Source organism: Vigna radiata, unplaced genomic scaffold (assembly GCF_000741045.1).
Source record: "Vigna radiata var. radiata cultivar VC1973A unplaced genomic scaffold, Vradiata_ver6 scaffold_122, whole genome shotgun sequence".
NCBI lineage: Eukaryota > Viridiplantae > Streptophyta > Magnoliopsida > Fabales > Fabaceae > Vigna > Vigna radiata.
The window spans coordinates 1054472-1078410 of NW_014543108.1; the positions used below are offsets into that span (position 1 = coordinate 1054472).

The 23939-nt window shown below is 30.9% G+C and overlaps 2 protein-coding genes and 1 non-coding gene across 3 annotated transcripts; 1 reads left to right on the forward strand and 2 right to left on the reverse strand.

Moving 5' to 3' along the window:
- Positions 1–4919: 4919 nt before the first annotated feature.
- On the reverse strand, positions 4920–4992 carry TRNAR-UCU. The gene has a single exon. It is a non-coding gene; the product is annotated as a tRNA-Arg (tRNA).
- Positions 4993–6998: 2006 nt separating this feature from the next.
- Positions 6999–11913, reverse strand: LOC106752965 (probable methyltransferase PMT15). The gene is made up of 6 exons (XM_014634750.2): positions 10858–11913; positions 9284–9494; positions 8877–9174; positions 7919–8311; positions 7554–7631; positions 6999–7423 (listed from the first exon to the last, which is right to left on the reverse strand). The coding sequence occupies exons 1-6, from the start codon at positions 11551–11553 to the stop codon at positions 7192–7194; spliced, it is 1908 nt and encodes a 635-aa protein (XP_014490236.1). The 5' UTR covers positions 11554–11913; the 3' UTR covers positions 6999–7191.
- Positions 11914–22912: 10999 nt separating this feature from the next.
- On the forward strand, positions 22913–23521 carry LOC106752984 (salivary glue protein Sgs-3-like). The gene has a single exon (XM_014634765.1). The coding sequence runs from the start codon at positions 22913–22915 to the stop codon at positions 23519–23521; it is 609 nt and encodes a 202-aa protein (XP_014490251.1).
- The last annotated feature ends 418 nt before the right edge of the window (positions 23522–23939 follow it).

The following is a 23939-nucleotide window of genomic DNA, read 5'->3' on the forward strand; positions in this document are numbered from 1 at the left end:
TCTTCCTGCACCTCCAAATTTACTTTTTTACTTTTCATTAATTTGTCAAACATAATTAATGAATAATAAATATATTTTAACCCGTAACCGTTAACAACCTAAGATTTCTTTGATAAATCCTACACCTCCTCACTCCTTTCTGGTTTCACGAGCAGAGCATTTCACGAACAAGTTTTACTCTTTTATTGTTTTAGTGAAGTGTAAGGAGAACTGGTTGAATAGGTTTTATTAAGCAAATTAATTTTGTGTGTTTCACTTGTGATTGTGTGGGTGGTAGTGATGTTTGTTGGTGGTTTGGAAGATTGGAAGAACGAGAAGAAGAAGAGGAAGGAGAGCTCCCCAGCTTAGTTCTCTTTTTTTCTTCGCCGCACATCGAGTTGCGGCAGCGCCATTTGAGTTGCGGTTATGGAGAACGCATTTCAAAATGCGTTTGTTGTTTGTCGCCATATACTATATCACTTTAGCCATAAAAAACTGTTCTTTTTTTACATATATAGGAAAACTGAAATCAAGGTATTGTTATATAAATATAAAATATTAACAAAAAATATATATATATATATAAAATACTAACAAAAAATTAAAATACTGCAGGAAAAATAAAACAGAAAAAAGAAATAGAAAAACCCAGTTACAACTTCGATCAGCAACCCTCTGCACCTCCCAAATGCGGTGATCCTCAACCGCACTTCCAAGTGCGGCTCATCTAACTGCCCCAACAATAACCGCAACTCGTTCCAAGTGCGGCGAACCTCATCCGCAACTCCAACTGCGGCAACCCTCTTAACCGCACTTCCCAGTACGTGAACGCCTTATCCGTAGTTCCAAGAGCGGTGAACGCCTTATCCGCAATTCCAAGAGCGGTTAAGGCCTCCCTCCTTCCCCTCAGATCCAACACCCCCAACCCCAGATCAAGCATTCCCAACCCCAGACCAAGCATTCCCAACCCGCACATTAACCACAAAGACAATATTTACAACAAATAAATCATTTTATTACACTACAACCACGAGGAGGGGAAGAGGGGAGGAAGGAGCAGGAGAAGAGGGGAGGAACTCTGCGAGAACACCTTAAAAATAAAGGGTGAAAAGGAAGCAGAAGATGACTGCTAGAAGAAGAGAGGAGAAAAAGAAAGGGGGGTGTAGGGTTTGTGAAATGCGGCACAGTAGAGGAATGGTTGCTTATTTTTTTTATCATTAAATGAGTAATAGGTCAACTTTATTTTTAAATTAAAATAATTCTAAAGGGTTATAATTGGTTATATAAATTTGAAAGAAAATTAAAAGGAGGTGCAGGGAGAACCAAGCGAGGTGCAGGGAGAACGACTCTTCTCCTCATTTCTACCAAAATCCCCTCATTTCTCACATTTCCTGAGACTGAGAGTCTCCTTCGAAGAAAACGAAAACCCTTGCATCGCAGCCATCGACACCGCTACCAAGCGTGTCTCCTTCGCGCAACACAAAAACCTGGGTTCTGATTGGGGTTTTCTCACAAGGAAGGAGAGACGAGTTTCAAGGGGCTCAAGCATGAAGTTTCGCAATGCGAGAATCTCGCCCTCTAGCGTCTTCGCGGCAAAGAGAGAACGTTTTGGGCTTGCGATTTGGGGGTTCTTTTTGCTTTCGTTTCTGTAGACTGGAACGCGAATTAGAGTTCTTCTTTTGCAACATTGGGGTTAGGGTTTCTGAAATTGTGAATTTGGGGTTTTGGATCCTGTGATTTAGGATTTTGTCTGTTCTATGATTTGGGGGTTTCAAATTGGAATCTGAGTTTGAGTTATGGGTTCTTCCTTTCAAATTGGAATCTGAGTTTGAGTTATGGGTTCTTGTGTTCTTGATGTTTTGTTTTGGATTCTTCCTTTCTGCATTGTTTTTGTTTTTGCGTTGATGATCCTTTCTCGCTGTTCTGGTTCCCGTGGTGGTTGAGGATGGTTGTTCTGGGTTCCCGCGGTGGTTGATGATGGTTGTGCGAGTGGCATTGACGCCAGAGGTGTTGCATTGGATTAGTTGGGCAATAAAATCCATAGACATATTTGAAATTTGTAACGATGCGTTTTGATTTTTTAAATATGTAAATAAAAGAATTCAAAATTAGTAATATCATCCTGCCATGTCAGTAAAACTTAGTAACATGGTAACATGGTATAACATTTTTTAATGCCGTTTACCTAAATTAACGACAAGTCCTTAATTGGTTCAATTTTGTAAAAATAGGGACTAAATTGAGACGTTTTAAAATACTGAGACCTAATTGAGAAAATCCAACATAAATAGAGACCATTTAAATGATTAAACTTAATTTTAATAAATATTCGAATTGTTATATTTAAGAATTAGTAATTATGAATTTTTTATATTTGACAGCGGAAGATATGAAATATCTTAAATTGTATATTTTAAATTTAGTAGATAAATAGTATCACAATTTTAAGATAAAATATATTGATAAATAGATTTGAATTGTTAAGATAATAATTATAGAATTGTTTTAAATTAATATTTTGTATAATGTTTAAGATGAAAATAGTAAATTGGGAGGAGTGTAAAAAGCATAAAAGTAAAACCATATGACAAATATATTTAAGGATTAAATATCTTTTTGTTTCCTGTATTATTATTGATGAAAGGAACGAAACACATCATATGATCGTTACACATTTTAACATATTGGAAGTTCCCCACATCGATTAGAGATAAGACTAATTTATAATATATAAGTGGGGTGCAGACCTCACCTTACAAGCTGGTTTTGTGGGGTTGCGTTAGCCCTAAAACTCACTTCTAACATGGTATCAGAGCTATGGTAGAGCTTATCCTAGCGATATTTGTTGGGCATATTGTTCCACTTGTTATTGATCCGTTATCGGACCATCCATTAATATCTAGTCTCAGGCTCGAGATGTATATACCTCGGCGTGAGGGGGTGTGTTGGAAGTTTCACATCGACTAGAGATAAGACCAATTTATAATATATAAGTGGGGTGCAAACCTTACCTTACAAGCCGGTTTTGTGGAGTTGAGTTAAGCCTAAAATCCACTTCTAACCATTATTATTATGTAAAATTGGAAATGGTCAATATATTAAATTTTGAAGTATTTTAATTCTCATTTTTTTAAAATAATGGTTTTAATATTTAGTTTTGAACAATGTTAAAATTTCATCACGTGCAAAATGACATTTCAGTTACAATATGGCATAGACATGTAGAAGTGTTTCCTTAAAACTCCGTGGAGGTTGTATGTGGTGAAACCTAGAAGATTAAAGAAAAGGAATAATTAGTGAAAAAGTAGCTACACATCACAAATTGAAAGAAAAATAAGTAACAACTTTCATTCATATAGAAAAGTGTGTTTCGATACCTATAAAAGAAGAAAAAGAAAACCTACCTTAAATAAGCTATAAAACAAAACTCATTACTTGAAAAATATAAAATCCCTTAACACAATAGTCTCCCTTGGATGATGAATATTCATTAATCCTAACTTGGAAATGTTATATTTGAATTAGGTCCGATTAAAGAATTTTGTAAAATCATCTGCAACTTGTTTGTTTGTTTGAATGGATAAAAGATGTAAGAGATTTGATTGAATTTTTTCACGAACCATATGACAATCAATGGCTATGTGTTCCATATGTTCGTGAAAGCTTAGGTTGTGAGTTATGTGATGAGTCGATTGGTTGTTGTAGTACAACAGAGTGAGAGTAGAAGGATGCAAATCGTGAAGAAGAAATGGGAGCCATTGAAGTTCACATATGACAATAGCCAAAGCACGATATTTTGCCTCTATGGAGGTTTTGGATACTATGTTTTGTATTTTGGTTTTGGTTCAAGTCTGTAGAGAACCGATTTCTTCTCCCCTCTTTCGGGTTTTGTTTCGCATTAGGAGGATGTTGATCTCTTCTTTTTTTTGGTTCTGGCTCGGTCTTTGCAGGGGAGGAGATGATGGGTCAGATAGGTGAGACGTTTCTGCGACATCTGGGTTCGCTCTCCGACGACGAAGGTCTCTATTATTTGGCATTCTCGTGACGACACATGGCATTGCACTAGGGTTTCGTTTTGGGAATTTTGGGGTTTCTGATTTTGTGTTTTGGGTTGAATCCGAAGAAGAAGAGCTGTCTTGCTTTCTGGATTTTGTTTTGATTGAATTGAAAAATAAATAAAAGGAAAAAAATACAAGGCAGATCAACTTTTAAAATGAAAAGTAATCAAAAGGAAATAAATACGTAAGACAACTTTTAAAATGAAAAGGAATAAAAAAAAAATCCACCCAAGACACTAAACTCTGCCACATAATTGAACTTTGCTTAGTTACCAAATCACAAATAAATTTTTTTAACCTCGTCCACCAAACTTAAGAATAAGATGTAATTTGATTTAATTTTTCACAATAAAATACTTAATCAAAAACATTTAAAATGGACGAACCTATTTAAAACGATCTTGCAAAAATAGGAATATCGAAAATGATTAAACTTAAAATATATAAATATAAATAACTAGTAAATATTTATAAACATATCATAATATATTAAAATGAATAATTAAAATGAAATTACTCAAATATTTAACAGAAAGTAAATTTAATATTTTATTATATGTTTTATATTAAAAAGACTACATGATTAAAATAAAAAAAAATATAAAAAGTAATAAATAAAACAAAATAATTAATTTAAACTTTGATGATTTATTTTAATATATTTTATTCTAAAATATAATTTTTATTAATAAACTTATATGATTTTTTATTTATTTTAACTCTGGTTAACGTTTTACTTTTTATACATTAAATTATTTTTGAATCTTATTTTATAAATATATGAAAATACACATCAATTAAATTATTAAAATCTTTCATCAACAAAGTTAGATAACCACCAAATTCATACACTCTTTTTTTAATTCAATTAAAAAAGCTTAACACGCCCGGTGGGACTCGAACCCACAATCGCCTGATTAGAAGTCAGGCGCCTTATCCATTAGGCCACAGGCGCTTGATATACTATATAAATAAACAATATTTTATTCATAGATTATAATCAAGTTAAATTCTCTGATGGTTTACAGTTCATGCAATGATAAAGTCAATATAACTATAGTTATTGAGACTTCAGACCCAATGGCTGCAGTTAGATTTTCTAGGCCGAACTCAAATATTTATCGTCACCTTTTTTCATATCCATCTTTTCGCCAACATTTCTTACAGACATTCCTTGCAAAAACAGGTTTATCACCATGATTGTGACATGGTGACAAATTTGTCTACAATGTTACGTGACTCAATAGTATTGCAGCACTTTCAAAAATCTTACTTTTATGTGTTTTCTGCATTAGTTCGAGGTGTTCAAATGCGTTTTTATTTTTTTAATTTTTTGAGTTTCAAATAGTTTTTTAATTTTCTTTTTTCAATTATTTAATAAATCACGTAATGAAAGTAAATTTTCCTTTCATCCATTTCAAGATGTTTATGATCTCTTCTCGAACTAAACATGAATCTTTCGATTCATTGGACTCTCAGACTCAATTACTTATCGAAAATTTACCAATTTTTTTATGTAACGAGCCTATCCTTTGATGAAAAAACTCTTCTATCAAAAGAGTTTGTCACTCAATTATTTGTCAAAAATTTACCAATTTTTTTATGTAATGAACCTATCCTTTGATAAAGAAACTCTTCCATCAAAATCCGAAACAACACTTGAAAAATTAAAGATCGAAAATAAACTATTGATGTTGTTAAAAAATAAATATTAACACAAAGTTTATATAAATTTGCTAATTTACATATGCAATAAACTTTAAATTTATGAGTGTTAATTTACTAAATATACACTTTTGAAAAAACGACTCTAATAAATTTAGTCAACATTATTTCATTACTAAGTTTTAAGTTTATTTTTAATCTAGACCGTACCTAATGTTATGATATAGTGCATGTTAAATATAATATAGAATGATATTGAACTGATAATAAATATAACTTCTAGTAAGAGAAAAACATCTCCTTCTTGGCGGTAGAAGAGTTTCCACATACAATTTTGTGATATTTATATTTGATTGTTTTTATTACAAAAGTATTTGCAATCTCAATACAAAAAAAATATCAAATACCCTAAATTTCACTTCTTTTCTTTTCCTGAAAACAACAAATCGCGAACTATGTTTGAAAGATTAGAGAAAGGAGTTGCCTTCTTAATCTATTACATTTTTCATAAATAGATATATTAAATCTTAATTAATTCTCAATTTTATCACAGTAAAAAGAAATGGATATGATGAAATTTAGTTTTATTCAAATATTCTTTTCGATGAAATTTAGTTTTATTCAAATTTAGTTTCACAAAAAATTGAATTATTGTTTTCGAGAAAGCTGCTTTAATCATTATTAACCGTTTCAATATTTTAATTTCAATAAAAAAAAGTAGCAAAGCTACATTATTTTTGAAAAAAATGTTGTCATCCAACAATACAATAGCATTATTAAAAAATAACTTACGCGTTATTAAATTTGTTAAATACATATTAATGTATTAAGTAACAGTCAGTAAACAAAATAAAACGCGTTATGAGCTGCCAACTGGATTCCTTACATAACCGATAATTGCAGGTACGTTTTACATTCCCAATCTTTATAAGGAAATTGTGATATTAATATGTTTAAATTTCATTTTACAGTTTTACCTTTTAATAATAATTAAAATTTAATTCTTATAAAATTGTCGATAATCGTGTTTTTTATATTGTAATAAGGAGACAAACATCTTATGTACATCCTGATGTCTGGTAAAAACATTATAATTGGTTCCTCTCCACACGGATCTTCGTTTATAGTTATTTTTAACAATTTTTTTTGACAATAAAACACGTCTTATTATTTTATTAATTTATTTAAATTTATATTTAAAAATTATTTAAATTAAGTGAATTACAAACTATCACATAAACGTTGTTAAAGAAAATTATAAAAAATAATAGTTGTTAAAATAACTTTTTCGTTTGCACACTCATTTGATTGATAGATAAGTTACTGAAAAACTTAAGAAAACATAATTGGTGTAATGAAAAAAAATCCACTTTGCACACCACCCATAGAAGCGGGGGTTGGAAAAGAATAGAATTCTGAAAAAAATTGTAAACATGAAATAAAAAATTACAGATGTGATAAGCCAGAAAGAAGAGGAATATAGAGTTTTCTATGTTGATTTTTGTTCTGGAGCTGGAGCAGTCCAGTATTGCTTGACAGCAAAGAATATCTTTTCTCTCTGGTGAGGCCCCTTTTCATGGTCTGCAATTCTGGAATCCCATTGCATTGCATCTGCAAATTTCTTCACCTTCAACAACACATCCACGTCATCACGCAGGATCACACTGCCCTGTGGCCGCAAAATTCTATCCATCTCAAGAACAATCTCCTCCATTTTACACCTGTCACATGTTAAGACTATTATTTAATACAATTTTTAAATTATTCAAGTAGCTATCTGTCAGTTTTCAAGTCTATCAATCAACTTTTGAAATAGTACTTAGTCAACTTCGAAAGTAAATTGAGAAATACCTGTTTTGGTATAGGCTGAAAACTGAGTCACCGTGTATGAAGTCGTAAGTTCTTGGGTATGTGGACATTGCTTCACACCTGTAAGCAAAAGTAGTTAGTGTTGAAAAGTGTAAAGACAAAGATTTGGTTTTTAAATCATTGATAATAATAGATTGAAAACAAGTGTATCTGTATAACAGTGCCCTGTCTATTGTAAAGGACAAAAGTTGGTACCACTTTAGTTGTGTTTAAGCATTTAGCAGAGATAAACATAAATTAAGCTAATCTAATTAGTCGATGAGAAAAGCTACTTTCTACCCAACTATGTTCTACTTTTCCTAGAATTAGTCCCTCTACTGATTTACTATTATGGAAGAAAGACATACCAGTTTTGGTAGGTTCCAATCAATCCACGTTCATATATGACACCAAGGGTGTTGAATTCGGCCTCAACAGGGACAGTGTTCATGACCCACACAGGATCATCAATCAGTGCAGCTGCAAAGCCTCCCAAGAAAGCATTCATATCAAGCAGATTACGGTATCTACCACGCTCTGCTAGCTGATAGTCCAAGCTCTTGTAGTATGCTACTCTCTTCTTCCATAACTCAGTGTTTTCTTTAAACATGTCAGCCGTAATTCCCTTCAAGCTTCCACTACTAATCCTTGGTGGCACTGCTGTTAATCTCTCGGGCCAATTTGATAATTTGCCACCACTAACTTCACTGACGTCATTCACCTCTGGCAGTGGTGTCAAGCAGGTCTCCATTTTTGTGTACCTGACAAGGAAACAAAATGTTAAAAGTGAAAAGGTCGCCAAAAGCATGTAAACAAAATATTTAACATTAGGGGCCAGACAGAATCTTCTCCTTTTGGCTGATCAGCTAGATTCGGGAAGGTAAGGGAATGGAGTGAGAAACAAGATGGAAAAAGCGACATAGATTATGGTTGCACTGACTACTGACTAGTCACTTTAAAAGCTTTATCTTCCAAGTGGTTTTGGTATCACTACTAAACTCTCATTGGCAGCAAGCATAATATGCTTTTTATCCTTAGAAAAGAGAAAATAGAAAAGCTATAGGCTCAAAAGCAAAATCAATAGCACACGGAACTAACAGTGACAGTGATTGTAAGTCGATCTATCTGCAATACTGCAAACCTAAAGCTTCATTATCCGAGAATTATCTTCATCTAAGACGTATTTTAGGTCTCTCAACTTTCAGCCATAAGGGTCTATTCTCATCCTAAATCTACCACCAATGATATAAGTTTTTAAAACCATGGAACTAGAATCAATTTTGCTAAAACACATTTTAGCCAGCTTAAGATTGGTACTGCCGTTACCATGCTGTGTCTGGATCCTTTGCCATACAAAAGGGTCTATTCTTGAAGACTTTTCTTGTTATTTTGCAATGTATATGATTGGTGGGCTTCTGCCATATGGCAAGGTCACCCTTTTGCACCAATTTTTTCCAGCATAAGCTTTTTGCCACTTTCTCTATTGTATCTTGTTCCTCATTGAGACTCTCACGAGTCCTCTCCCAACCCTTCCAGTGGCTCTGCCAGTTTATCGGTGGCCCCGAAAGAATCCAGTAACCACCAGGACGCAGCACTCGATCAACTTCTGTCAAATAAATTCCCTCTGCCAACATCACCATTGAAAACCAGAAAAAAGAAAAATTAGTCCACACAAAAAGAGCTTCCTAAAAATGTGCACAAGAAACAAGTTTTGATGAATTTATTATATGTACCTCTCTGGCCCCAGGGAATGAGGCAACGTGAGCAGTGTGCCATGTCAAAGGCCCTTGAAGGGTAAGGAAGCCTAATAGAGGCAAGAACTCCAATCAATGCAGGAACCCCTCGTTCAAGAGCAAATTGAACTTGAGCTTCGTGTGTATCTCTTGGTGCAAATGACACTGCTAAAATGTCTCGTGACAGAAGATATGCTCCCCAACTTGCAACCTGAATGGTATAAACAAATCATTAAATTAGGCCAAATGGAAATTTGTGACACACAAAAATGAACTTCTTCTGGTAATTAACCATATCAATAGTAATAGGCTTATAATGTGTTCCAAAATTTTAATGTTTCAAAACCATGAGCAATAAGCTTGAGGGGTCCAACAAAATGTCTTCATCTAATAATGAAGTTTGATGAAGTAAATTGCAAATCAGATGAAGAAAGCATAATTGCGATGGTTGGTTAGGGATCAACATCTAACTCCATAATCAAGATTGTCCTTTCCACAAATTCTTCAACGAACAACATAAATTCCAATAATATTATCACAATGATTAGCACCGATTGAATTGAAAAATATATTTAGTATGTTTGGCCAATTGCGTAGTACTTTATTGTCATAGTCAAGATCGGCCTTTACTTCGATCTGAAGAATTAAGTAGATTGTTTTGTAAACTAGTTCTATGTGATTCCCATTTCACTTTCCTCCCTTCACAACTGGACAAATTCCTAGTTCCAATTTTCACGTCTCTAATATCATCACTCAAATCCTTATCTATTAACTTCCATTCATGGCATTCACAAACAAGGGCCATTATCACATGTTATAAAAAATAGGAAAACATTAAAAATATATTTTAAAAAATTGGAAGAACATGCTGAGACAAAATTTGCGGGATTTAATTTTGATCAATTTTCGACCTTTTTTTTTCTTCTTTCACCCACATGATCACTCAAATAAGATATTCCATTCCATAAAAAATAACATTTTTTTAAAGCATAGAAGGAAAGAATACGCAGCATTTACAATCCCGATTCATCCTCATTCTCTTTTCCAAACATTCCAAATAAGACAAAATTTCCCATTATTATTAATACCAGAAAAAGAGTTTATCTTTTCCGGAAAAACCCAATTGGTCAAGGGTGGACCCATTATTCTATAGTTGTTAAACCACCAATGGAAAAGAGGCGAACCACCCGGTTCACCTGAAACCAAACACAAACAAAAAGCTTCTACAGAAAAATAAAATAAAATAATCAAAAGTAAACACAAATCCATGGAAAGGTGGTGACCCGCCCGGTTCAACTAAAACTTAAAAACATTAGTAAAACAAAATAAAATAAAGTACGAAATGAGATTCAGGCCTCTCAATTTTCAATCAGAAATTGACTGTAATTCGTATATAGAATAAAAGAATATGATATTCAGAATTTTTATTTTCAAAATAAAAGAATATAGAAAAATTTTAATCGAAAATTGAAGATCTGAAAACAAACAAGTGTTACAGTCAAATTAAACAAGATAACAGTGTTGTATGAAAGAATGAAACTCTTAAACCGAACCGGTTCAAAGAAAGTACGTACCCCACAGCCAGTGTCTAAGGCGGTTCGGATGGACCCATCTTTTAGATTAATGAGTTTTCCGATGTCATCAATGTACGCACCTGCGCCACGTGGAAACATGGTCCCACCCCCAGGAAACCTGAACCGGTCTCCCTCGAACCGGACCCAGTTCTGGTTCTTCTTCTCCACGGTCAGCTCCTTGTGCGGCACGTTCGCGAACCACGCGGCATCGCGGCTCTCCGGCCACCGCAGCGGCACACGGTATCCGAACGGCGCCGGAATCCGACACCGCAGCACCTCAGCCTCCACGGGACAGTGCCGCTCGCGGTAGATCAAGTCCTCGCGAGGGAACAACAGCGACCGTTGCACGTCCTCGCAGGGAGTGTACTCCGAAAGCGTCGGATCACACGGCGGCGCGTGGAACCCACGCGCCGACTCCTCGGGATCGGGAGCGAGATGGGTAGCGGAAAAATCCAAAGTTGAATTGGAAATGGAATTGGAGAGGAGTTTTGATGTTGAGTCGGGGCAGTTGCGGGCGTCAGAGAGGTGTGTGCCGGCTGAAACGGCGGCTAGTGAGGGCGGAGAATGGTGCCAGAGGCCTAGGAGGTAGAAAAGGGTGCAGAGGAAGGTGGTGAAGGTGAGAAAGTAGAGTCTTGTGAGTTGTTTGTTTTGCTTCTTGGAAACGCAATTCTGAACTAGGGCTGCCCAGTTGGCCATTGTTTGAGCGATGAATCAGAAAGAAACCGATATCGAAACTGAAGGGCTTGTGCTGGCGTTTGACGTGAAAGGTGTTGCTGTCGTTATATAATGGTGTTATGCGTCTTCATGGGGAGTTGTGAGAGCATGACGGAAGAGAAAGACGCGTTATTATTTAAACGACACACACACCCATGGAGAAAGAGTCGATGAGAAGAAGAAGAAGAAGAAGAAGAAGAAGAAGAAGAAGAAGAAAAGAGAGAGAGAAAAGAGGGTGGCGGTGGAATCAGGTTCTTCTCTTTGGTTCTTGCTTTGCTTGGACTGTGTGTTTGTGTGAAATGAATGGACGATGAGTGGACTGTTTGTTTCTGCTCAATTGAATTGAATTGAATGAATGAATAAGTATAATATGAATAAGCACTCTCTGTTACTATACGTTGCTTTTTTTCTACGAGATTAATTAAATTTAACAAAATTATTGCAAGGGACAAAATATTTAATCACTAATTTAATGCTCTTAATTATTTATTCAAATTTTAATTACTTTATTTAAGTTGGAGTTGCATGCTGCTAGTTGTTCTCTACACGTTCAGTTTTATTACAATATATTCATGAATTGAAAATTCTTGTTCAACCATTTATTAATTTTTATAAAATTTATTTAAAGGTTATATTAAATAAATCATTTTTAATTGATTAATAACAATACCCAGTTGTTTAATCATAATTAAAAGCTGGAAACATGTTAATACCATAAATGAATTGTTTCGGTTAACAACATCTTTTCTTTTATTTTAAACATTTTAATTTGATTACGATTTTACTCATTTCATTTAGATCAACATGAGAATTGATATAATCAAAATCTCATATTTAATAATTGTCTCATTAAAATATGTTTTTCTTTTATTATGGCAAGTTGTTTATCTTGGATGGAAAGTTGTATAAAAAGTTGACTAATTCTTGGTACTCAAAATTTAGTGTCATGATTTCACCCGGATTTGACCTTCATCTATATATATTTACATGATATAAACCAAAGTTCCCTATTCAATAATTTTCACATTAAAAGTCTATAGTCAATTATAGTTTTTCTTATCTACAATTTTTTTAAATTCATTACAAATTATTTATTTAAGTTGGTGCATGATAAAAAATGCCGTGCTAAAATAAAATCTCATTAAAATTTATGAATGAAGAGTGTTATATTTTTCAAACTAAAGAAAATAATCGTTAATGAAAATTAAATTGCCAGATCAATTTGAAACCATACATTAATAAATAATTAATACAAATAAATTATATCAGTGTATATGTATAAATAAATAATGCATTAGTAGAAAACAAGTGTCATGAAAAAGGAATGGTGGTATTTATTACAAAGAGAAAAGGATAATGTCGAGGAATAATTTATTTCCAGAAGAACATGGAATATTAAGATTAGTAGTGTACTAAACTTTTTTCTATTTTAAAAGAAATACTATTTATAAGTTTATTGACATTCAAAATAATTATTCTAAAATTGTATATTCAATGGAAGTTATTATAATTTTTGGTATTTGGAAAGAAGTAATGAATACTAATTTTGTTAAACTGACAAATTCAGAGAGATGAAAGGGGAAATGAAAACTGAGGTTTTTCTTCCAAAGGATGGAAAACGTAACGTGAATTGCAAATTTCATTTTAAGAGATGAAACTGAAAACAAGCCACAAAACGGAAAGACGTATAATTTTTTTTATACTTATTATAAGCTGTTCCCCAGCTCACAGAATCATCAACATGATGTTGACCTTAATGAAAACGTAAATGTTTAGGATTGAGAACATGGGGGATTTAAAATTTCGCATTAAATGTTTTTTTTTTTGAAAATATAAGAATAATTAATTTGTTATTTAAGGATGATATATTTGTATTTTACATTATAAAAGTATTTGTGAGAATATGATATTTGTCATGGTTGATAGAAGATTAGCAGTTAGGAATGTATGTAAAAATAGTAATTTGAAATAATTCATATTTTCTTTTTTTTTTCTTTTTAAAAACAAATACTTTTGTGTATTTCATGAATATTATTCAGTTTTAATAAAGAAATAGATAAATTTATTTATTTTTAAATATATGTATGATTAGTTTATGTTATATTTTCAAAACATTAAAGTTATACTAATTTAGAATAATTTAATTTTAGATATTATAAGAATATAATAGTTTATTCTTTATAATAGTTTATACTAAAAGTATGTTCTCATATTTAAATTAAATATAATTGAATCAAGAATATAATGCAAAAATAATCAACTCAATTGAGTAATTGTGTAAAAGTTTATAGTTCAAACAAACAACATAGGTCAAAGTTATCAACAACCTAAACAACATGAATATTAAGCGAATAAAAAAGTTATAATTACATATTTCTAATCAAATATCCGAAGAGTCAAAACTAAAAACAATTATGTCTAAGATCAGTTGTCAAAACTTTAGCTCAGACGGTTAACAAAGTGAGAAATCTATTTTTTTTCCATGATAACTCTAACTAGAGAAATAGGGTGGTACGACACTCGGAAAGTGACGCTCGACAATATATCATAATACGAAACTCTCTATTTAAGCTTTGTTTGAGTAAAGTAATTTAACACCTATAAGTGAAACCCCACTTAAAAACCTCTTAATACTTAAAAGATTCAAGGTCCTGCTGAGACATTCCTAAAACAATAAAAAATGATGTTTTCATGCTTCCCTCAACTTAATTGCATATAAGTTACAAATTTAAACATCATTCTTCACTAAAAGATCAATTTTGCCATCTTAGATCACCAAGCATACCATACACCATTTATCAACTTTGATATATGACATATATATTATAATATTAGGCTTAACAAATTTAATATATCATTCAATCAACACAAATCAAAATAATCAATATTCACAAACTCAATATCACACATCATTTTATTCATAACAAACAATTAGTACAAAACTCAACATGTAAAAGTTAAAATTAACTTCCTTCACTTGGTAAGACAAATTAAAACTACTTTCTAAACTATCTTCAAACTTATAAATACTCTACACATAACAACACCACAAAAATTATTATATCATACCACTATGATCATTGGTCAACAAAGACTCACATTGACGACTCTAACGACACATGTAGAGAAATAAAGCGTACATACAAGAAGAAAAACAAACGTACATACAAGAAGAAAAACAAATTAAACCGAGAAAATCACTTACTTAAAAAGAGAAACTAATCAATTATCCTTATAGAACTCAATGTCATAATCACAATCTTTGATTGTTAAATAGATGAGTGAGAAGATCATAAACTTATAAAGAAGACAAAAAACTGTTGAAAAATAATTTATAGAGAAATAGGCATTTTAATATTATATTGTTCTTATTTATAAAATCAAATTTATAATTTAAAAAAAAATTAAATATTATTTAATGTGATAGAAAAAAGACATTAATTTCATGATTTATTTTAGCCAATATAAGTTATCACTTCACAACGTTTTTCATGCCAAAAAAAAAAAATACACTTTACAATTATGCTTTTTAATCAAAATTCAAATTCTTTATATAGATCTTTAAACTTCTTTTTTGGTCTCTCTTAGATCAACATGCCAAAGTGCCACTAATATTCCCACCCTAAAATGTACATTTTAAATATGATTTCATATACTTTTGATTTTGTCTTAATTTCCGTGTAATTTTTATATTTTTCAGTTTTAATCTTCCCACTCATCCTGCCAATTTTCATTCTTAACAAGTTTCTGCATTCAATTTTTATTAAATACTTAATAATTTTATGATTAAAATAAAATTCTAGTCACTAAAAAATAGTTTCCCATAAATTATTTTATATAAATTTTATTTTTAAATTTATGTATAAATTAGTCTATTTTTAAAAAAAATTAAAAAATTTCTTACTAGCATAAGATCACATAATATAATCATATACGAATAAAAAATAGTTATATTTATGTAATATATGTTCATATAATTTTCCTCTAATTTTAGTCAGGATGTATAATTCTCAGTGAATTTATTATTATTATTTATATCTTTCTCTTATAACGTTCTCCTATCTTGATATATATCAACTATCATCAAACTTTTCTCTAATTTTGCATGTCAAAAGGACCAATCATTGAAATATTAAATTATTATTGGATAGAGACTACACTTGGTCGTGCCATTTGCCATCTTCCACTTTCTCGAATTTTATGCTACGTATAGACCTACCATGGTGTTTTCTGACAGTAATGTTTTAAAATTAGATGCAATTATATTCTGGAAAATGATATTTTAATATTAATTTTTTAATTTTTATACTGTACACATGTTAAAATATGATTGAACAATTGTAAATTAAAAAAAATTGAAACAAGAACATATTTAAAGGAGAAAAACCAAAATTTTTTTAATTTAAAATTGTCTAACCACGTCTTAACACGTGTGCAGTATGAAAATGATATAAAAAATTAATGTTAAAATATATTTTTCTTATATTCCAATATTCCAATCTTCGTGACATGTTTACGAACAAGAGTAGGCAACGTGACTGGGTTATTATATTAATTTTTCCTTATCCTGTTTTCAACGATGTTGAGTATAGACGTACAACATAGAAGGTCCCATCATACACATAAATTATAAATGCTTATGAAATTATTGCATAATTCAAATACCGTTGACGCTTTTTTGTTGCTAGAGATGTGATAGCCTAAAGTGTTTGGTTAATTAAATTTCAAAGTTTCTGATCAAGCATGGCCCTATGCATGTATCTAGTTGGCTCTAATTAATTAATGTTACTAAAGATGATTGTAACCAAAATGAATGTTAAAAGTTTGAAGCTTTATTTAATATATAAATTAGTTTTCATTTTATAAATTTCATTATTTCTAAATCTCTTAATGTTGACTTCATTTTTAATATTTTCTCCAATTACAAATTATCTTGTAAAAGATGATGAAGATTTGGACAAATTGATCAAATTATGTTTTATAATAAATTTTCATTTTCTTTAGATCTCTTTTTTTTTTTTCATTGCGTGTTTTGCATGAGGTGGGTATATATTTAACACGTGAAATCTGAATAAATTTGATCAATATTTAGTCTAGATGGTATTATTGTTTTGTTTGTGAATTACTTTCTATAAGAGCAAATCAAAACTTTCCTTACTTAACTTATATTTGAAATCTTTTATTGACGAACTTTGGAAAAGACTTAAGGGGGTTAATTTGATTAATTTCAAGTTGGCTTAAAATGGTGGTGTTAGTTAAAATAAAAAAATAAAAATTGAATAGATATAAATAGTTGGTTGATTTTCTTTTTTCGTAATTTTGATTAAAATGTTGAATTGGTTTATATGATTGAATTGTTTTTATTTATGAGGTGAGTACTTGCTCATCAAGTTGATATATAGTAAAAATTACTAGTGACATTCAAATTATTGAATTGATGTTGACTTTGGGAAAGTAGAAATGGATAAACTTAATAAATTAGCAAAACTATCAATGAATTAATATGTTGGTTTTGTGGATTGAGCTAATTTTTTTTTTATGATATTATCTCCAAAACAAGTTTATATGCATCATTTTTATTGATGTTAAATTGGTGAAATATCTTTTAAGATGTTTTTATATTTTGAATAATGTTTTTAGTTGTTTTTGTATTTTAAATCTTTGATATTTTCTCTCTCATTTAAGAGATTCTTTTCTCAAGGGAAGAAATTTCCTCAAGTAAAAATATAATGAGGTAAGTCATTTCTCTTAAATTATTTTTTAGTTTATGAATTTGATAAGAAAAATATGTTTTTAGAATCGTAGAAATGGTATGCAGTGATTGTATGATATTCATAAAAATGAATGTTTTAAGTAAGCTTTTTAAATTCGAGAGTTTACGTTTCGTGACTCGACTCTAAAATTCGATTAGTAAACTCGACTTGTAAATTAGTAAGAGTTTACTTTAAATAAAAAAAATCATATAAATAATATCTTAATTCAAATAAGTTTACAAAATTATATAATTTGAAATAAATAAAATTTATGAATATATTTTTCATAAAAATATGGTAAAACATAAATACTTGAATTAGTATAATTAATTTTGATGCATTTCGAGACATAATGCTATAAGTTTTTTCATTAAAAAAGCTTGCTAAATCGCTCCAAACTCACGATTCTACACGATCTTATTAATTTCACAGTCGATTCCACCGGGTTTACTTAGAAAACGGGTTTACTTTCGAATTAACTCGGAAGCCAGGTCTGGAAACGTAAACTCGTCTGAGTTAACTCGAGAGTTTGATAACCATGGTTTTAAATGATACCTTGTGAGACTCTTTGATTATTTATTACTATGTTGTCTCTTTACAGTATAACGAGATACTTGAGATAATATTTGTAATATTTAGCACAAAACCCATTAAGAAAAAGAGATGGATGATTTAATCACACAAGGTGGTGAGAATTCAAACCATGTTATTTTGTTACTATTTTTTATAATTATTTTAGTACATTCAATAGTTTCATATCATTTAAGAGTTGAGACTAAAATAAGTTTAATACATCTTTATCTTTAAACCATTTGAGATATCCTTTAAGAAAAAAAAAATCATGATAAGATTTCAGGCTAGTGAAAAATACATTGAATGCGATAATTGATCATAACAATGTTATTTTAACAAAGTTGAGTCAAAATTATAACAAATGAAAGTAATCATCTTAACATAAAATCTTGAGTTTGATTTTTATGATGAAGATTCTAATAAATTAAATGTTATGTTCTATTAAAACATAATAATGTGAGTCTTTCAGAAGGTGTTGAGTATGATAAGTTGCTTTCAATCAATGATATGTAGTTGATGATAGTCTTGCATATTGGTTATAAGTTATTCAATAATTATTTGTATGTTTCTTATTCACAATGACTATGACATTTGGTATGAGATGTGAAGGATGTTAATGTAGTAATGTTTTATTTATCTTAATATGTTGTGTTGTTTGCACTACAAAAAATTTTAAAATCATCGGTGAAATTGTATTGATGAAAATGAATTCATCTGTAAATTTGAATTATTGATAGATTTTACATATGAATTTTATTTTACTTATTATTGATGAATTTTTTCGACAAATTTATTTATGTTGGTAATACAAATTTCAATTACCGATAAATTTTTTCTTCAGTAAAATCTGTTAGTAATTACATATCTTAAAATTCAATTGTAATTTAAATTTTTTATTATTGACGAATTATTCTATTGATAAATCTGTGAATAGATAGAACAAAATTTTTTTCCCAAATATGATGAGAAATACATGATAAATTAAGTAGGTGAGTGAGAAGAAGAAAAATTAAAAAGAGAATAAGGAGAAGAAGGAGATGTGAGAGACGTGATGGTGGCATGGTGGTGGAGGAAGAGAAAGAGAATAGGCAAAGCATAGAAGGAAAAGTGAGAGAAGGAGGAGGAATAAGAGAAGCAAGAGGAGGAAAAGAAGGAGATGACAGTGGTGACAAATGAAAACAACAGAGACATTAACAACGTTGACAGTGAAGGAATAAGAGGAATGTGGGAGGTAGAAGAAAATTGGAAAGTTAAAAGGAAGAAGAAGAAGGAGGGAGGAGGAAGAATGTGGACTATATCTTAATTCTAATAGTGAATTTTATTCATGAATTTCCTAATGTGTTTATAAAATATACTGATGAAAATTTTACTAATAGTTTTTTTATCATTGATAATTTTAATTTACCAACAAATTTTAAGTATTATCGAAAAATTTTAGTCTTTGGATAATATCAATTTTTTTTTTTGTAATGTTAGTATTGATATTATTTAAGATAGTTTATTCTAGTGTATAATAGTGAGATATATACTCCAATGATTGAGTATAAATAATACCATAGAAATAAGACAAAAATACATTGTTTTGCTTTTTTTTTGGGACTATTTTAGTAATCACCCACCTAGTTTTAAGAAAATAAACTAATCCTCTACTTTAATATTCTTAAAATTATTATAGATAAAAGTTGACTTGCAAAACATATGCTATTAAACTTTTAAAAATTGTTGGAGAGGTTAATGTGAGAGTTTTCAAGTGATGTGTTGTACAACTTAAAAGTAGCTAACAAACTAGTAACTAACCTCTCATTTATTACTATACTTCTCATGTTCACTTTATGCCTATCTAATGTGATGTACGTAATTGTTAGGGCAAAAGCTTTTTAGGAGGTTGGACTTCGAAATTTATATATATATATATATATATATATATATATATATATATATATATATATATATATATATATTCTTGAAATTTGGTGTATATAATTAGTTTTTGGCTTTGGTTTTCAGAGAGACGCACTTCTAAGAAATAAAATGCTCTCACCGTTGTCATTAGAAAATCTACAAGTAAGAATCGTGATAAAATGAAATGAATATATAATAAAAATAAAAATTAATTACAAATTTAACTAATAACCTTTTTAATTAATCAAAGTGGTACTTTGTGTTTTAAAGAGTGTAATTCCTAAAAAAAGTTTTTTTTTTTTCTAATGACTAAATATGAGCACTTATAAAATTAAAGAAGCTGAAACAGCAGATAGATTAACACACACAGATTAACAATGCAGTCAGTTTAATAAAATGATCATATTAAGAATGTAAAAATATATATTTAATTGTTCAAAAGTGAAGCTAATGATAAGCAAATATAAATAATGAGGTCCGTTTTATCATGAAGAAAAGACAAAAGATATATCGAACAGCAGTGCCATAGGTGTGGCGTGGCTTATGTATATATATAGAGAGAGAGAGAATAAAAGAAGAATATAGAGTATAGCTGGTACGTGTAAAAAGTTTATAAATAATAGACCTTAGCTTGAAGAAAGCATGCATGGTTTTGGTTGAGATCACTGTTTTGAATGTGACAACTTCAATGTATAGCAGAGAAGAAAGGGACCAGAAATCACTGTTGCTGATTTGTTTTTCTGAGGTTCAACTCTCATGTCGTTTCATGCTCCTGTCAAAAGGGTTTCCATGGAACCTCTTGTTTCAAACAAAGAAGTTAAAGAGCAAGATCAGAGTGAAAAACCTCCCAATTTCTGAACCTACAAAACGACATCATAACAAAGAAAACACCAACTTCATCGGTGCAATTTCTCTTCATCTGTAGTTTATTTTCAGTAATTACTCTTTATCTCTATTTTCTATTCTCAGAAAGATTATTACATATTGATTAAGATTAATATCTTTTTTAATATGATACCAAAGTGTATCCTGACAAAAATTGAAGGGTCTATCAACTAGGTTATTTTCAAGTGTAGTTAATATCCAAACTTATGTACAAAATGTTTCCGCATAAAATAATATTAAGAAAAAATTAATTTATAATATATAAATAGAGATAATTTTTAATTTAAATTATAAAGTTAAATAAGTTTGTAATTTTTATAATTAGATATGAAATTAAAATTCATTTATCTTTTAAGTTTTGATGTATTTTGTTTTCTAAACTATAAAATTGAATTGATATAATTATTTCAATTTAATTATATTAATTTTTTTTATATAAAACAATATTTTAAACCGATGTTTGAATTATTAAATCTTATAAATAATTTAAACGTTAATATTAAATGTTGACATCTCAAAAAATCTTTAAAAAGATTATATCTATTAAATTTTAGAACTTAAAAATTAAATTATATTAAAGTGTAGTACATGAATAAATTTTCAATTTCATTACATAACGTAAGAATTAAAAACATATTTAATTTATAATTATACGTCGATGGTTATGTAAAGAAGATTTTTACACGGTAATTATTCTAAACCTAACGTATACTGTTCATAGTTTTAGGTATGGTAATGCTTTCCTAATAATTCAATATATTATTATTTTGAAGAAATTAATTAGAATCTCAAAATTTTCATATTCAGAGTTGCGTTCATGTTAATTTCAGTAATTGAGTTCTTTTATATTTCTTTGAAACGGGTATTGAGAAATAGTTAAAGGACTTATATATTTTCGAGAAAGTTGTGTAATTATATAAAATAGTAGAAATAGTAAGAGAATTTTGAAAAATATTTTCAAGTCATAAATATTCTTATAATAAGTAATAATTATTTCATTTTCTTATAATGAATCGGGATAGTTTATAAAATGATGAAAATAGACGCTAGAGAAAACTAAATGGAGGGTTTTATGGTAAACCATATTTTGAAAATTTTACTAAGTCTAATTTGATCAAAAGCATTTTATTTGAGAGTAGGAATTTAAATAATCCATTTTATTATTGTTTAATAAAAAATTGATTCATTAGGTAATTAATTAAAGATTTTTTATAGATTTCTCAATATTAATTAAATGGTGGTTAATTATATCATAAAAGTTGGCTGGTATAAAAAGTAAAAATTGATTGAACATTCATTATTGTGTATTCCATCAAATTTCTTCGTCCACCGACAAAAGATGGAAGGGTTTTGCTTTCTCCACCACCACCTTTACTCCTTTCACCTCTCCAACTTTTTACAAAAAATTTTTAATTACAAAAATAACATTCTTTTATCATTTTTTTTACTTGTAACTCTATTTAATTACTTTAATATAAAACTCTAAATTTCAATCATTTTCCGACCCCCCAACTTTCCTTCTCTCTTTCCAAATTTTCACCCTAACTTTCACATCCGTTTAGTTTTCTTCTAACTCTTATTTTTCTTCTCCATAATTGTTTCCTTTCATTCGCGCAGCCCATCCCAACTCTTACTTTAGTTTCGTACTCAACACTTACTTTGTTGAGGAACTCGACTTTAAGCTTCTCTCTCACAGTGAAAGCGTTCAAGGGAAGAGATGTGAGGGGGAGAAAATAATTGAAGTTGGAAGACAAAGAAAAAGAAGAGGATGAAGATAAAGGGAAATTTGAGTTTCTGTAATTGTAATAGACGTGATAAAGACGTAGCAAATCTCATCTCATCTAATCGAGAAGGTCGTGGTTCATTCGCTCGTGCTTCTTAGCATCATTAACAACTACAATAGAGTCTTCAAGGACACGCGCAAGCGCATCGTCGGCGTTTTGCAAAGCTCATCTTTCAAAGGCACCATCGACGGTACCAACAGCTACGCTGGTTCGGATATGTTCTTTTCTCTTTCCATTACGACATTCCTTTACTAAATAATTGTTGGAGTTGTTGCCAGGATTTTTGCCCACCCAAATCTAACTTCCCCAACACCACCACTACTATCTTCCTTCAGTCACAGATGAGAGCAGAGTGTCTTGTCCTATCTATTTATAAACCTTCTACCACACTTCTCATTGTGCCCTCAATCTAACTCTCTTTCACAAAAACCCAACATAACTCAAATGGATCGAAAAAGCTTCCGCTCTCTTGCACTCATCACCGTTGTTGTCGCAGCTGTTGTCGCAGCCGTCAAAGGCCAGTCTCCATCAGCGACGCCCATCACGACCCCTCCTATCGCCACCACCATTCCCTCTGCATCCCTAGTCACCACCCCTTCTAAGCCTAAATCACTGACGCCGATTGTTTCTCCCACGTCATCTCTGCCATCTTTCTCCCCCAATGCTACAACTGCAACCCCCGCATCATCTCCCACTACTTCGCCTCCATCTAAAATCGCTTCAGCAGCTCCAGCGACCAACCCCCCGACCACCACACCACCGGTTGCTAGAACTCCTACAGCCATACCCCCGGTTGCTACACCTCCTGCAACCACACCCCCAGTTGCTACACCTCCTGCAACCACACCTCCTGTAGCCACACCTCCACTAGCCGTGGTGAGAGAACTTGTCGTGGGAAGAGAGAAGTTTGGCGTATTTAAGAAGGCTGTCGTGGTGTTCGACTCTGGGACCGATGGTGAAGACAACGAGGAGAACGAAAGGGAGCTTCTCTGTGTTCATGGCTTGAACCTCGAACGTGTAGTTCATAGGAGAGAGGTCGAAGACGCGGCATGACTGGCTTGGGAGAATCCATGGTTTTTTTGCAAGCTTTATGCCTATGATTCGTTAAAAAAATAACGAAATAGTGGTTTATTTCCAGCATTATTAAAGGAAATAATGTCCAACTGTAAACAAAATGACGTGTTGGCAAAGCCTCAATCCCTTTATTATTATTATTTTTCTTTTATCTTTTAAACCAACCAAAGAATGTCATCGAACTGTTTTATCAATTTGATGTTTTTTTGCCAGATTTTTTTTTTTGTTTTAAACCAACGAATATAACTCCACAAAAAGAAGAACACATAATAAAACAGAACAAAATAAGGACATCACAACTTAGTACTATGACTCTAAGACCCTATTATGATTTAGATGTCTTCCTAGAATCTTCTTCAGTAGACTCTTCATTAGAATCCTCTATTTTTGGATTGTT